Source organism: Empidonax traillii, unplaced genomic scaffold (assembly GCF_003031625.1).
Source record: "Empidonax traillii isolate 1590-97213 ecotype Southwest subspecies unplaced genomic scaffold, ASM303162v1 scaffold62:size2133460, whole genome shotgun sequence".
In the NCBI taxonomy this organism is placed as follows: domain Eukaryota; kingdom Metazoa; phylum Chordata; class Aves; order Passeriformes; family Tyrannidae; genus Empidonax; species Empidonax traillii.
The window spans coordinates 1,650,262-1,667,275 of record NW_020955255.1 but is presented as its reverse complement, the minus strand read 5'-3'; the positions used below and the strand labels follow the sequence as shown (position 1 = coordinate 1,667,275).

Genomic DNA, 17,014 nt, shown 5'->3' with positions numbered 1-17,014 from the left:
GCCTTACACAGGCATAGTGAAATCTGGGAAAGGAAGTGAATTACAGCTAAAAGCACATTCCTCCCTGATATTAATTCCCTCCTGATTTTTAATTAAATCACTGTAGCAAATAAATTAATATCTCTATACACTCAAGCTGTAATGGAACCACCAGGAACTAGAACAACACACCAGGGAGTGCGGATAAGACAAAGAAGAGCGAACCTCAATTGTGCATTTATACCAGCATCAGTTTCCCACATCAGAAAAGATGCAAGGGCATTCTTCCTTATCAAAATGCTACAGATTTATATAATCAAATGTATCAGCAAGCTCTAAATATAGAGCTTGGTTCTCAGGTAACTGAGATAAGAGATAGTCCTCAGAGACAACATCCAAACTGTCCTAAAAAGTTACAAATTTACAGTAATTCTGAGCCACCAAAGGGGTTGGTTTTTTTCAGCTTTTCCTGAAAGTTCTGTCTTGCAGTCTCTTTTTCCATTGAAATAGTGGCAAAATTTCTAAGCAGGCAAGGACTGGATACTATACATGAATCATATAGTAAGTTACAAGATCAAAAATTCTTCAAATTATTGTCGCTTTGATTTAAAGCAATTATTATTATTTATTGGGAGATGTACAGCTGCCTATAGAAAATACAATATACAGAGAAATCAGCCTGATGGATTGTTCTATGAGGGATCTCACAACAAATCTTTACTAGTGAATTTCTGGTTCTGTCTCTGCCAAGTGCTGATGCTGTTATAAGGTCTGCTTAGAAGAATGTGCCAGCTACGTGCCATGATCTGAACAGGCCATCAACCATTCACATCTCCCCATCAATAGTTATTCTTCTTTCTCAACAGCAAACTGGTATCAGAAGTGCAAACACAACAGTGAGTTTGAGAGTAGCAATCCTTACCATAATCAGTACTGTGAGGAGGAGCATGCTCACAGCCATCATGAGGAAGCTGTCTAGGAACCAAGTGCACCAAATCACCCCATTGGTTATACCCCTGTTCTTCATAGCCTCCTTCAGACGCATCTCCTTCTCCAGCACTATGCTCTTCACAGTCATGGACACTGAATATATCCAAGCGAGCACCATGAAGATGGGGAAGGCTCGGTTCAGGGTGATCATGAAACTACCAAAGCAAAATGGAAGAAATAAATTAAAATTAGGTAAAACAGAGAAATATTGAGGTGGAAAGCAAAAGGAGTGGGGAAGAATGCATTCATTAAATATGGAACTGGAAATTCTTAGTCTAAACATCAGTAACATGTCACTAGTGAGCTTCTTAAGCATCCGAAATATTAATGAACTAATGGTTGCTGCATTTTCGTGAGATAGATGAATGTTATTTCTATTTTACAAAGAAGTTCTAAGGGTTATTGAAGGCTACAAAACATGTGGTGACTCATGAAAATACAAACTCTCTTCACAGTAAATCGCTGTAATGCTTTTACTGTTATCTATAAAGAATATTTTATGACATATGCTAATATTAACAGTTTAGGAGTGTCATTGGTTTTTATGCTCCTAAAATTCACTGGTAAAAGAATTAAACAAATTAACCATTATCAGCACCTGAGGCTGCCAGCAAGGCTGCTGAAATTCATATAAACCATGACTCAGGGTATTGGATCTAGCTGAGATGGAGGTAATTTTTCCCATAGCAGCCCTCACAGTGCTGGGCTTTGCATTGGTAGCTAGAAAGGTGCTGATAACACATCAGCATTTTGGCTACTGCTGAGCAGTGCTGGCACAGTATCAACACCAAGAACACGAAAGCTCTTTATTAAAGAGCCTTATCTTGACTCATGAGTTGTTTTCCATCTTCATTTCTTCCCTTGCTAAGGAAAGGAGTGATAGAGCAGCTCAGTGGGCACCTGGCATCCAGTCAAGGTCAGCTCACCCCAGTCCTTCTTGGCAGCCAACACGGGGTGAGACAGCAGCAGTTTTACATAAGGATGCTATAGTTGTAGTAGTTATTAAGTAGCAAGGTCCTGTGCAGGACACAGTTTGTCAGCCTGCACTGCTTATCTCTTCATTTTGCTGAGTCTGGGAACATATGAACACAACAAATGTCTCTGTGCTTTGCCCTGGCACTGATGGCCTTTTGCTGTGCTGGGGGAGTTATCTTGTGAAGAAGATGAGGAAATACATCTCCCTCTCCCTAGCTGTGATTGATGTGGATAATTTTATTATTCAGGCTCCCAAGGTCCTTTTCCATCCTTATGTGAGGTGTTTAATTACTATTACTAATTACACTGCCAGCGTATTATGAGGTTTGTGGAATCCCATGTTGTCTTGGTGCATGAGAAAGCAAATTTTGGGTGAGGGCAGTGTCCCTGGGTGGCAGGGCACGTGGAAGGATTTGGGCAGGTTCTGAGTGTTGTTATCACATCCATACCCTGGGACTTCACACCTGAACAGGCAACCAACCCTGGTAAACTGAAATGTCACCTGATGGGAGGGTGCCTGGCCACCCCAGTGAACACCAGCAGCTTCTCGCCCTGTACCAGGGCCTGGCCTGTCCCCCAGAGCCAGGGCTCAGGACTCTCAGACTCACAGCTGAGGCAGGGACCCAAACTGCATCTGAGGACGCTATGGCTGAGACAGGGACCCAAACAGCAACTACAGTAATTGCCCCAGTAGTGAAAAAGAAAAGGTGTATAAGGAGAACAACAAGTCCATATCATTGACTAGACAGAGGGAAAGAAGAGGGAGAAGAAGAGGGAGAAGAAGAGTCTGATCAAGAAGACAGTCCTTAACAAAGAAATTGAAGAAAGGAGTGAGAGAGTTTAAACAGTAAAAAGAAATTACCCAGTGAGATTTTGGGGTGAAAAACCTGAAAACATTTTCTGTGAATTTGGCATTGCAATTTTTCAATGAATATACCCTGAAAACAAAATGGAGTTGATTCTTTAAAGGTCAAAAGCTCAGAGGAGCTAAAAATCGGATGTTGTCTGGATGCAACAAAGGCCAGGATTGGGATTAGGGGTAGAATCTTGGCCAAGGTAGCTTCTGGAGTCTGGGTTATGACAGGATAAGGAAAAAATCAAATTTAGTAAGTTATGTCTCAGTTCTTGCTCTTGCATATACACTTTGGAATTAGGATTAATTCTGGTGCTTGAGAGTCTCAAAACATCCAGCAATCCAAGCATTCAACAGAATTAAGACAAACTGCTTTTACTCACACATCATCCACAAAACATGGATATGGCATTTGCTGCAGATAAATTCCCAATGGCACTTCAGTAGCAGTCTGAGTCTTTATAATCCCATGTTCAATCATGTCTTGGAGATACGCAAAACCTCCCCAGATATAACGTAAATCATCCACAGGATCAGCTCTTGGACCAGGATCCCAGTACCTCAAAAGAAATATCACATGGAACTCATTCTACACTGCATTAACAAAACCAGTTGGATTTCACTTATGTATCCAACGCAAGTTCTAATATCTTTATGTCTCATATTCCCGTTATGGCCGGCAAGAACTGAGAAGCAACCATCACTCACCTGTCTTTGATTTTGTTTGTTTTCTCCACTGCATCTATGTCCATCCGGATCTTGTATGTCACATGTGGTGGGAGGTTGCTGGTTGTAGGTCCTAGGTCTGGAAAAATCACCCCAGCCCAGAATTTGTTTTCCTCCAGCAGATAAAGGGCTTGATGAGTCAGTTGAGTTTCATCACTATAACCTTCAAATTTATCCAAGGTCAAGCACTACAAATAATTACAGAGAGAACAGACTAGTAAGAGATAGATATTAAAGCAAACATGAGTGGTTGAATATAGGAAAGGGAGGTAGGTTCATCTCAAGTAGTTGCTATTTTCTGCTTTAAAACCTCATGGTGAAACTGTTAAAAGTTGACTCTCCCTCCTGAAAGGCTCCCTATTCTTAGTCTAATTCTTATGACAAATCCAAAACAAACACCCAGCATTATCAATATAGGCTCAGAAACAAAATTCTCCCTAAAAAGAACTGTACTTCTCAGGTATTGTTGTGGTCAATGTAAGTGGATGGAATAATTTTGAAAGTAGTTTATTTCTGATATTTAAGGATTGCTTCCTCCAAGCTCAAGACATTTCCATCCTGACAAGTAACAAATCAAGCAATGCTGGCCACAAAAGCAGGGGCTGCTGTTCTTATCTAAGCACGACAGGGCAAATTTAGATATACCTCTACAAAATGTATAGTGAGTATTACATTCCACATTAATGAATTAGATAGATTGAAATATTTTTTTAAAATACATTTAAGCCACTGTAATCATCCAGACATGGACACGTGAACTCTGCCACTTGGACTACGCTTGGAAGATTCCCTCAGAAAGGCAAATATCTGAGTTGGAAAGGCTAAAGCTGCAGCGCTGTGAGGTCCTGGGATCAGGATCCATTTCCACAGTCCTCATCCAGGAGATAGAATTAACTCAGCTGTAAAATAGATCTGGCCATGAGAACTCTTTAGAAGTCCATTTGAAACAAAACATTATCCTTTTTCAAGTTTTTGCTGTAGTCTTTGTTACCATAAGAGTAACCTTAGTTACCATAAGAGTATTCTCAGCTGCACCACAGCTTGCAGCAGAGATTTGGAGTCTCCAAAGATAGCTGCTGGCAGCACACCTCTCCTCACTGCATACTATGGTAAGGAGTAGGCTGTCCCTGAAAGGGAGCTGTTTGTTCCCATTGTGTTTGGCACGGTGGGAAAACATTCTCAAATGCTAACAACTTAGTGTAAACAGCAGACTTAAAAGAATAAGCTCATTACAAAGAATGCTAGGACACAAAGATCTAATACCAGGTACAGTAACTGCCCTGATATTGTGGATGTTCCAGCACTGACCTGCTGCAAACAATATATTTCGCTCAGTTTGAGTAAGAAATCATTTTAACATGATGCAAAAAGATCACCTAAAGAATCAGTAGAGCGTTGTGCAAAACCTTCATTGTTCCCTCTTGTAGTAGCTGTAGGAAGGCAGATAAACTCAGTTTCTGCCTTCTTGCAAGGGATGAATAGTCTTTTAGCCTGAACCACATTGCAGTTAGGTTTAGTCCTGTTGTCTTTAACTAGTACCAATTTTCACTGTGAGCTTGAGATCAGTTTATTTATTCATTAAATAGTAACTAAATATTTACTTATCTTTCAGAGATGCTTGTAAGATGTAATTCTTCTCTACAAAGATTCAGACTCTCATATGGCAAGTGCTGAGTTCCCAGGTATTAAGCCCTCTAAGAAAAATATAACCTTCTTCACATTGGACATAGTTTGATGAATTCATCAGTAAGTTGGATTGCCCATACCGGAGTATATTCACAATGCCTTGATATTTTAATCTACATCCTTAGCTTTTTTTTTTTTCCATAATTAAAATTCACTCGCTGCACTGCGGCTCTAAAAATCCTCAGATGCCATCACTGAAAACAGCACGTTAGAGAAGAGGGGTATGGATTCCAGGAAAGACAGACATCTTGTCAGAAGTGGCTACAGAACAACTGGAAACTCTCTCATTGACTTCAGTGGAACTTTGGTTCAGTGCTTAAAAACCTGAAGGGTGACTTACCAAAGAACTATTAGTTTATCTGGTCCTGATCTTGCTGAAATTAGTGGCCTGTTGATTATTAGTCCTTACAAAAAAATATTTCCTTGTCAGTTTGCATTCACCTTCTGCCTCTCAATGCTGAAGTGTGTTCAGACATTCAAGCAACATTTTGAATACAGTATTAAAAGATCATCAAATTGAACTTTTTTTCATAATAATAAGCATTCATGTTCTGGTACCACTGTATTATTTAAAACATGTGCTTTTAATAATGAGATTAAATTTGAAACAAATGAAGATGCCTTATGATTTCAACATTCTTGTCTGTTACCACAGACCCCAGTACTTCTAACCAGGTTTAAGGTTTACTTCAAGTATTCCCAGTGGGTGTGGGCTGACCTTACCTCCAAATACTGACTGAGCAAATGCAGAAGTTGGTCTGCAGCACTGAAGATGTTCCGCCAGTCAAAGTCCGGCATTCCCTTCTCCCGGTTCCTGGGAGATCCGTTGTGGAGAAAGTTGATTATGTGTTCAGCGGTTAAGCCTTCAGCACTCAGCTGGCTGTTCAAGAAGTTCCTCACTGTAGGGTGCTTCAGAGAGTCCTGAAGAAACACAGCAGGACAGCTTCACTACAAGGACTGCCTTTCTAGCCCCGTTTAGCTAGAAAGGTTTCCATTTCCATAGCTCTTTTGAGACAGGAACAAGTGCTAAAGGGTAGGCTAAGGACTTAATTTTACAAATGGGTAAATGCATAACTGGAGGTGGGATTTGAAGAATGGATGAAAAGAAATTTACCCTTGACTACTTATTGCATTGCTTCCTTATAAGCAAGAGGATACGTTATAAATGTCTAATTCAATATAGAAAAATGAGGGAGAACAAATGTTTTTTCTAGTATGAACTGCTTTATAAACTTTAACTATGGATAGTAATCACAGCTGATGAAAGTCAAATCTAAGAGATGAGGAAATAAGCAATTTCCCAAAGGAGTAAACTTTTGGCCCAGCAAAAGCATGGTCCTCCTTTGCTTGTACAGAATCCAAGAAAATCAAGTGAACATTTTGGAGAGGTGGAGAAGGAGTGATTGCTGCCTTTGTTAAGAAGTGGTTAGTCAGATTCTTGACTGCCCAGATCTGAGGTTTGGTCACAGAGGTGCTCTAATGCATCTATGACTTGCCTTCAAACCAAGCCCAGTAACCAAGCTTACACATTTGAAGGCCACAGATTCCTTGCTGCAAAGGCTGTGCTTCCTAATTAATTATCTTTTCCACTAGTAAAAATAAAGGATGGTGAAAGGCTGCTCTTACTGAGGATCCCTGCTAAGTTATAACATACACGGATCATGTTCATTTGCAGGCTGTTTTGAAAGAAGTACCGCAGCTGAGGTCCTATTTCTTCCCAAGCTTTGGTCAACAGTCTGATGCGTTCCAGTTCCTCAAAAGTGGTATTTGCCTGATGAAAAAAAATACCATAAAAGAGTGTCAGAAGTGTAAGGAGATAAACAAACAGAATTTATGATCCATCCAGGATTCAGTGACAGGGAAACCCACAACTTACAAATGCTGTGGTTTTTACCTTCAAAACTAAATAAACGTGTTAAAATAGCAGAAATATTAATAATCCTCAGAAAAACAATCTGTAAAATCCAACTAGAATCAAAGTCACTTAGGATAAAATTATGTTGCATATGAATTGGAGAAAACAAGTGCACAATAATCCTAGGTAACTGCAGTTCCTTTAAATACTCAGATTTTAGGTAGAATTATTTATTTCTTTCTTTTTTCCCTGGACTATTTCTCTCTATTAAGAACTAAAAAGAAAGGTGATGCTGGTAGATGAAGAAATGAGAGGCAATTGGAAAAGACAGGTACTCCCATAGTTAAGATATTAGTTAAGAATTGAAATGTTGGGCTGCTGTAAATCGGATGTTGTGCTGTGTGAACTATGAGCAGCAGTTCTGTGCCCTGTATAGATGTTGAGAATAAGTGAATTGCTGGTTATGAGGTGGCCAAAACCTAGGTCATATGTGACCTTGATTTAACTGCTCAGATTCATTTCACCCAACTTCAAGCATTTCACTAAGAGTCCAGGCTTCATCCTATTTTCATGAAGTGAAAATTATTTATCATTTCAACAGATATAATACTAAACCTTGATGTCGCTATTGGTTTGCAGTCTCTCAGTCTCTCTATCCAAGCCTCACAGCTGCCCCATTTAAATATTTACTGGTACAGAGCTGTTCATTTTCCTACCTCTGTAAAGTAAATATAAATATTACTATTTTTACTTCTGTAAATATGGAATCATGCCAACAAAAGGCTGCTTGAGTGAACTGGAAAAACTATGTAGCGTGGACCAAGATGGGATGAATCAGTGAAGATCTCTCTCCTGTTTTTTAAACAAAGAGTAAATCTCCTTCCTCTGATTGCCATTAAAAAAAAAAAAAAAAAAAAAAAAAAAGGAGTTCTGAGAGGAAAATCTGATTAAACCGGGGTAGCTCGGTCACTGTTTTTCAAAAGGTGTTTTTAGGATGCAATTTTTTAGAAATACACACTTTTGCATTTCAAAACTTCTTACATTTTTTAGGATTTGCCGTACAGAAGGTGAATCAGGAGCAAACAGAATTTTTCCCATCAGCAGGGGCTTCACAGCACTCCAGGCTATTTTGGTTAAAGGGTTTGATTCCAAGTTCTGGATCAATGCATTACAAAAGGGTGCTAAAGACAGAAAGAAAGACAGTCTTTATGTAACCTTACTCAAATCCTACCACATATAACATCCTGCCAGGCTTTTTATTGGCAATATAGACAGTTTAAAGTATTTTAAATCTGAATGGGTTAAAGCACATTCTGCATTGTAGAAGTACAACATCTGAATGGATAGAAGAGACTATTAAGTAGATGTGGAGTTGTAAAGTACACACTACGGAAATTGGAAGAGTAAACATAAATAACCATTTGAAAGTTGCTGTCATTTATATGGTATTTCAAATGCAAGGAAACCAGGCAGCTCAAATCTCACTGAGCAATTTTGAGCTTTAATTGCTTTACCTCTAATGACTTAGCTCTTTTGTATTTTAGTTGATACTAAGTGGATCCAGCAGGTTTGGATGTTGAAGTCTGGAACAGTTCAGAACTGGATTCTACAGTAATTTAGAATTAAACATTTTAACATAAATATTTTTATCTTACTCCTGCACTATGAAGTAATTAGTTTACTTGGATAACATACAATTATTTTGTTCCTTGGTGAAGAAACAAAGTACTGGGCCTTTACAGGTCTTTTGAAGGTTCAGACATAAGTAGAGCCAAGTATCAACACAAATAGTGAAAGGTTGGAGTCTCTCCATAAGCTAAGTGCTCATCTGTACTTTATAACTATGCAACCATATCTACCACAGCAGAAGGGACATGGAAATATCCTACCAGCTCTAATATGGATGGCAGTACGGAAAAATTGCTGGTGAGCTCAGTGCAGAGAAAAACTAAATGGCAAACGGAAGAGGACATAGTAAAAAGACAAAATAACAAAAGGTAAGAGAGAGAAAATCAGTTCCTCTTCACATTCTCTCTTATCACCATAGCAAGAAGTGAAGATATCAAAGCTGAAATATTCTCTACATAAGATGTAATTGTGCTGCAGAATATTTTTGCTACAAAATATATGTCCTTTTATGCAGGAAGAGAACAGCCACCAAGGATCAAATGGAGCATTATTTAAAAAGAGAGATTTTTAAGTTCCTGTGCTCCAGGTCATCAAACAAGTTAAGAATAAAAACAGAATTTAGAAAAAATTTTTTGGAGAAAAGTAGTTCCAGAATGCAGCACTGTCTGTTCCTGAATCATCTTCAGAGGCGTCTTTTCCTTAGTGATATCAGTAGCATATAATAGAAGATAAAGTAGAGGGACTGTCTTTATGATGATGACTATGCCTCCATATTAAAAGCAAATGAATATTTCTGGGCTTCTCTCCTTCCAGCTATGAAGTAAGTATGAAGTAAAATCATTTCACCTGTCTCAAATTTCCGGAATCAACTGCTTAAAAATATTATTTTATAAAAGGAACAGTGGTACTCTAACAAAAGTTGCATCTGTCTACAGTCTCATAATGGTATGGTGGAAAAACTTACTGGTTGTATTATCATAAAGATAACTGGATTTCTTCCTTGATGAGTCAATCCCCAGGAAAGCTTTGTAGTTGTTATCTTCATACCAGTTGAAGGAAAGTACTCTGGATCCACCTCCTTCTGGGTAGCCGCAGAAAAGATCCGACAGGGAACTCACCAACTGGCCTAAGGATCCTGGCCTTCCGGCTTGTAGCAATGGCTGCAGGGCCACCAAAAGGTCCTGAACACTCTGCTTGCTGGCCAGCTGCAGTAAGACAAGACTTTGTTAATTGCAACTCTCCAAGAGTGTAAGCATCTTGTGAGGTCTCAGTTGTGTCCAGACAGTAAAGCACAAATGCAGTCAGAACCACATCCTTTTATCTTCTCTGTCCTGGTCACTGGCATCATGCTCAGTTCTTGTTCTTTCACATCTTTTCTGAAGAAAAGAATACACTTCATACTTACCAGTGCTTATGTCTACATTTATTCTGTAATAAGAGAATGATTTTTAAGGAATCAGCTCTTCCAAACAAGTCTATTTTCCTTCTGGTAAAGCAGATAACTGGAACATAAAAAGAACAAAGGAAAACAAGGACTGTGTGCTATGCAGAACAGTCAGCTATTATTAGACCACTTACCTTTTGCACTGCGTGGGAGACATTAGACAGCACCCTCCCCCAGGACCTCAGGTCAGCACCTGGCGAGTTCCTGTCCAACACAGTGGGAAGCTGTAAATACATAAGAAATACAGATGAGTTTTGTTTAGTTTCTGCATTACAACAGCCATTACAGTAAGAAGAAAATCCAAATGGAATCTCTTTAGCTCAAATACTTTGAGTTATTCGGAACAGTATCTTGTGGGGCCACAAATCCAGTGCCCACATGCAGACTCACACAGCAGCCTGCATAAGGGTTTTTTCTAATACAAGGCTGAAACAATCACAGTCCACTAAAAATATAGCTTGGGATTTGTTCTGCTCATCTAAGCCCAACATACCAAAAGGTGAAAAGATGGAGGAGGAATGCAGGAACTGGGATTTCTGAGAATTTGCTTCTCACAGAGGCTACTCTTCCAGTGAGATCTACAGACTCTCAGTAACTTTGAAATTTAGCAAAGGTTGTGATAAAGAAGCCCCCATTTGCCATGGAGGTAAATAACTTGTAGTACATTATACTTCAGAGATTTGCTGATTTTGGAGACAGTCTGGTCCTCACTGTCAGACCTGACCAAATTGCCTTTCCATCAGAAGTTAACAGTTTTAGGTATCAATGGCTTAAAAGAAACAGGTGACACCATGGTGTGCTTGTCACATACCACTTTGTTTGCATCACTGCATCCTTCTTTGTCAGCTGTCTAAAGAATCACATATGCACTGGACTTGTAGCCAGCTAGGCTGTAATACTTATGAGACAACCCCCTAAAAAGCCTTCCCCAAAACTGCTTAGCTATACACCCTGCTGATTGCCTGTCATTCCCTTCAGTCAGTAGGTGGTTAAGAAAGCAGAGGACAGCTGCACTGTGTAGGGACCTGGCAGGGAGTCACAGAGGCCAGAGTTTTTATGGAAAGCTTATACTAGCATGTTCTGATTTGTCACTTGCAGTTCAAGCAGGAACCATACACATACAGTGCTTAAAAATACACTTTCCTTGTCCCCTAAGGGGAAACAGTCTCTGCAAAGATAATACAGGGTTCTCAGAGCACTTGCCATAACCTGGCCTTTTGAAACTGTGAAGAACAGTCATTGTAAACAACCTGTAAAATAGTTGGACAGTGTAGTGTGCATATTCACATAAATCTACCTTAGAAGTACTATAGCATTAGTTCTCTGCTACTTCTGCAAGCATCAGATTTATGAAAATATTAGAGTATTTTTTAAAAAATGGAAAACAGGAGCTTTCAGAACTTCACCACAGACTCTTATCAGGATTGGTAAAATCACATAGGCACAATGACTGACCATCAGTCCTACAGTTGACTTGCTGGTGTGTCAATTAAAGCTTCTGGTATCTTCTTTTCTCAGTTCTGAGCAACTCAGAGCTGAATAAAATCCATGATGATGCTACACTGCTGTGGCAGAAAAGTTCAATCAATACTTCCTATGTAACAGTCGCTCATATATCCTGCCTAGTTCTATACAGCAAACTGACAGTGTGTTGGTTTCATGACCCTAAATTACAAGGTGAAAACCAGCAAATTAAATTAATTGTTGAAAAAAGAAAAGTATGATCATAGAGAAAACAGACATGAAAGATGTATACACAGTGATGGACTCTAAGTTCGCTATCACAAGGAAAGAGACCTTGGAGGCTTTCTGAAGGCACCACATCACTGTACAGAACAAAAATGAAATATTAAAAAAAATTAGGAAAAGAACACAGAATAAAGGGGGAAAAAAACCCCACACCAATATTCTATTTTATATATATATATATATTATTATGCACTCAAAAGTAAATGTATCAATTTATGTTTATTTATATGTATAAAATGGCATCATATCTCCATAATAAACCAAGTTTGCAGATGTGGTTGTAACGCAAAGAAGGGCAATGAAAATGAACAGAGGCAAGGAAAAACTTCAATAGAAAGAGTGATGAAAGCCAGTACAACTTCCTAGTTTGTTTGGCCTCTTTTTATTAAAAAGCTCACGTGGCTATGCCAACTCAAGCTATATCATGGCTTTGACTGCAGCATAAAATTCTGTCATGCTGGAAGGGACAAAGATAGGATGGGTTGTATGGAGTATTTTCAGAATCCTCAGCAAGGTCCCTGTAGGTCTTGCTATACACCCTTTTGCTACACAGACTGGAAAGACCAGATAAGTTCCACACAGACTTTGATTTTAAGATTGCATTTCTTAGTTCTGCTGTACTGTGAATTTCATCTGTTTCATCCCAAAGCACACTCAGAACTGCTTAGTGTCCTGCTGATGGTAGGTTAATTATCCCATATCCATTATCCTTATATTTGCAGGGGTAAATAAACAAAGACCACTTGGAAAACTGGTGACGTAACACAAAAAAATTCTTGAAGGGCAGTGAAGTATCAACCAAAATAAATGACAACATAAGGCAGGATGATTATATTAATACTTACCAGCTGAAATAACTTAAAGAAATCAACATTTGCATACAAGGCATCTTCTACTCTCTGTAGACTTTCCTGGGACAAAGCACACATGGCCTTGCGTACAGAAGGGAGGCCTCTTCGGCTGCCGAAGATAATGAAGCGGTCCAGGAGCACCTCACTGCAAGCAATGTCCTTCAGAGTCAAGTTAGGGACACCATAGGCAAACTGCAAACAAAACCAATGTTTCAGTTTACTGTTGCGAAACCTTCATGCTCCTCAGAAACAATTAAAACTTATCACAAGTGGGGCACCTTGATACCAATCCCTCCTAATATTTTAATGAATGGCAGAAACGTGGTCAGCTGGAGCATCAACTCTTGAATCCCTTCCACTTGATATTATGCTAGATCACCTTGCCTTCAGTCACATTTTTCCTTCTCTCATTAGTGATTTTTCCTTCCATTAAAAAAGTTCTTGTGAGTTGCCTTCCCTTCCTCTCTGTCACCTAAGCACATATGAAGTCATGCCAGTCGTCCTTGCGGCTAAGGAGGGAGAGCTACAGCTTGTTAAAAATTATTGTCCCAGTACCAGCCAACGGTGCTACATCACTCTACCTTTTGTGTTCAGGTTGGTTAGTTGGTTATGCCTTTGCTGTCAATTACACAAAAAAAGTTTGATTTCCTGCAGCATTTTATTTCACAGTGGTGACTATTCCACTGCAATGCTTCCCCACAGCCATTATTCACTGTCACTGTGCACAGCACACAGCCACAATTTACAGAGCCATTTTACATTAAATCACACCCACCTACTGATTACCATTTCTACTGTAAACACGGAACAGAAAAAGCCCCAATTTTTATCTTTAGTGTTCAACACTGGCAACAGATTAGTTTATAGTTAAACCAATATAAATGCAGAATAACTCCAGAGAAGTCAGATTTACTTAGGATTTACACTGCTGTTAAGGAATCCCCTTCATAGTCTACTAAAATAAGTTCTACTTATAATGGTCAGAATATATGGCAATATAATAAAAACCAGCACTGAAAATTGCTCATGAGCTAATGTTCCCATCCTCTCTTCATCTCCTTTCACTGTACAAATTGTAAGGAAAAAAGCTCAGAACACTTTGATGACTGTAAATGCCTACTGTGTCTGAGACAAATACAGACCTTCAGACAAACAAGAACTATGCACTGACACAACATCATTAGGCTAAATGAAATTAATAAGCTGCATGGAAAAAGATATTGTCAGAATCTACCCAGAATATAATTTTCTTTAGAAAAATAATCTGCTGAGCATTCCAATCTCTTAGACATATGGATCAAAACAAACACACCACACACATACCAGTACAGACATAAACACGTCTTTGTTTCTTATTTAAGCAAATTAGGAAGTTCATCTAAGAGATTCTGAACACTATCAAAATGTTATATCTGCAAAAGTCCTATAGATAGCAACTGAGACTTGTTTGGTGATGCCTGTAAAGAGAATATTTAAACACACAGAGGAATGAGAAAAAACCTAACTCAGTTGTTTTGGAGCGTAGATTCAAGCTTGAGGAGTTATTCATTAAGTGCTCTATCTGTCAAAAGCTATCACAAAAGTGCAAGTGTGGCCGTGGAAAGTAAGCATCCAGAGGCAGAGAGGTCTAAGTACAACATTGTATTTTGTCTGCCACGACTGCCCTCAATTCCAGCTTAGGAGATGCAGTTGGGGTGGCGGGGTGGGGAAGAAGAGAAAGGCATCTGAATTATACAGAGATTGTGTATTGGAATTATGATGCAAAAAAGGGATGTGGATTTCTAGCAAAAGTATCTGAGAGGCACTATCATCACTACAGCTGTACTCATATAAAGGCACTGTTAACATCAGAGAGAGCGTGGAGAGAGGCAGAATGCAAAAGAGGGAATGCAGCTGACAGATTTAGTTTGTCTTGCTAAAAATCTTCAAAACCAAACGCCCTTGCCCTCTCTCAAACTGGAACATTTGATTTGGAATTATCTGAGTTTATGTCAGTGAAAGAATTTGCTTATTTGTTCAGCCTCTCATGTCCTGGGGCCGTGTGTGATAAGAAGAGCATTTTTCAGCCATATATGCCTCATCTGTCATGGTCCTCATCATGTAGTGTGAGCTGCAATGAAACTGGGCTGCACGGGGAGGCAGCCTGGGAACCTTGCTTTGACTTGTGAAATGAGGAAGCAGTGACATTAACATCATTGAGAAGGATAAACATATTAAAAAAAATAAAAAAAGAAAGAGGTTATTTACAAACTCTAACTGCATTTCAAGAATGTTCATGAACAGATGGGATTAGAAAAACATCAAACCTCCGCCCTTCCAATTTTTCCGGTAGGGTGGGCTGCTGCCAATCTTTCCTGAACTTCTTATTGTGTTTTAACATCAGTCTCTTATCCTTATCTTAGAATGATTCAAAAAAGCAGGCCCTCAGAGGGAAACTTCAATACTTTTTTTTTAATCAATGTGTCACTGTTTGGCCAAAGCTGGCAAGATGAAGTCCAAATTATTTTTTCAGCTAGCTGGCTGTTTGATCAGGTTTAGCTTTCAGCTCTGTGTGTCATTTCCTGACTCCCAGGCGGCTCAGACCTAGATCTGCAGCCAGCTGTTGGCAACAGTCAGGCTTTTGTAAACAAGTTGCTTTCAGTTTGATCAGCTCTGTGCCATCAGAGCAAGGGGGAAAGGGTGTTCAGCAATATGCAAGCAAACAGAGGGCAGAGCAGCACAGAGAGCTAGAGATGAACCATCATGGTAGAGGATTAAGACAAAAATAGATCTAGGGTTTAATTATGGCTCTGCAACTTCTACCTCAGCCACACATAAGTCCAGCCCAAGAAACTTGCTCGTCAAGAAGGTCTCTACAGGTACTAAGCAATTTGTCTCCCACAGGAAATAAAGTGTTCAATTTCCATTGAAAATAATTCTCTTGACATCTGAAAACTATAAGATTAGTTTTTCTGCATCGGTTTCCCCTGGAGGAAGTATTCACAGCACTTTCTTCCCTCACAACTGTAAATCAGCTCTGGTGAGATGATCTTGTATTCCTGATACAATAATGCAATAATGCTACCAAGAAAACTGTATGGGGGACAGCAAAAGTGGTATTTAACACCAGATCTTCTCTAGCTTCCTCTCTAACCAATGTTCAGATTTCTTTAATTTCCAGCATAAAGAGAACTACATCTCTTCCTACATCAGCACAGAAAATACAGCAGAAAGACACCAGCAGGTTTCAATCATACTTTCAGTGCTGGTGTTGAAAACTTCAGTCCTGCATACACTGGCAAGTAGAGGTTTTAACAGTAGATGAATGAATGCCACTGGGGAGCTAACAGAAACTAACACAGCAGCACTTAGTTCTCCTGACACAGCAGATGTCTTGTGAAGAACAGGTTAGGGACAATGAGGGAAAGAGAAGCCCAGCAGGATATCTGTATATATTCTTCTTGTCACAAGCAGCAAGGAAGCAAATTTTCACCATCTCAGCTGATATGGAGGTGTGAAAATAAGTAGGATATATCAATTGACACTGGCTTTGGTATGATCTTGTGGTATTGCTCCATGATAAAGTGAGGAGAGGGGCGGGTTTCCCCGGTATTAATCAAGAATACAGCAGATAAGTAATCTGACCAGTGGTTACACTAGCTGGAATCTGTGATCCAAAAAAGGAAGCATATGCAAGTGCATGAATGCCCTCCCTCCTTCTGGCCACACACAGTTCCAGCATTTGTGTTTTATGTGGCAGTGAAAAAGACGAATTGTGTCTTTCAGCCTCAGTTATTCACTCGCTTCCACCCACACACTACTGCAGTGTAGAAATTGTTCCAGAGCTCCGATTCAGCAACATTCATTCATTAACACAGCATTCCTCACAGAGCTCCCAGCCACCAGTATATGCAGAGGCAGAAATAGCCTGGACTTGGTCAAACAGTCCTCTGCTTAACTGCTTCAGGAGGGATTTAAATTCACTCTGAATTTTCTGAGCAGATCTATTATTCAATCAGAATCTAAGAAAGTGGATCTGTTTCTCCACTGGCACCTAATCACGATGTGAGACAATGCCGAAAAGCCACCATATTACTCTGCTGACACTGCAGCAGAGAATTTAAATAATAAATTAAAATCTCCAAAAATTCTCTCTGGCTATTCATCACGACTACTGTCTCAAAAGGATGCCTTATGCTTTTGAGTCAAGTCTGCAGTCATGGGAATGGATGCATCGTGTGGCAGGATTGTTTCTTGATGCTCATTTTTTTGGAAAGAACAACAGCACTGAACAAATA

At 39.4% G+C, this 17,014-nt stretch overlaps 1 protein-coding gene across 6 annotated transcripts in view; it reads right to left on the bottom strand.

Moving 5' to 3' along the window:
• ABCA4 (ATP binding cassette subfamily A member 4) overlaps positions 1-17,014 on the bottom strand; it is a 74,141-nt gene that overhangs the window by 41,852 nt on the left and 15,275 nt on the right. For 5 of the 6 annotated variants that reach the window (XM_027879961.1, XM_027879960.1, XM_027879964.1 and 2 more), the window contains 9 exons: positions 12,732-12,929; positions 10,272-10,361; positions 9,658-9,898; positions 8,106-8,245; positions 6,864-6,980; positions 5,933-6,130; positions 3,506-3,711; positions 3,181-3,357; positions 902-1,124 (listed from right to left, as the gene is read on the bottom strand). In XM_027879961.1, the coding sequence (XP_027735762.1) occupies positions 902-1,124; positions 3,181-3,357; positions 3,506-3,711; positions 5,933-6,130; positions 6,864-6,980; positions 8,106-8,245; positions 9,658-9,898; positions 10,272-10,361; positions 12,732-12,929 (1,590 nt within the window). Of the gene's footprint in view, positions 1-901; positions 1,125-3,180; positions 3,358-3,505; positions 3,712-5,932; positions 6,131-6,863; positions 6,981-8,105; positions 8,246-9,657; positions 9,899-10,271; positions 10,362-12,731; positions 12,930-17,014 lie in introns of those variants that run through there. The other variant, XM_027879966.1, reaches the window with a different exon arrangement.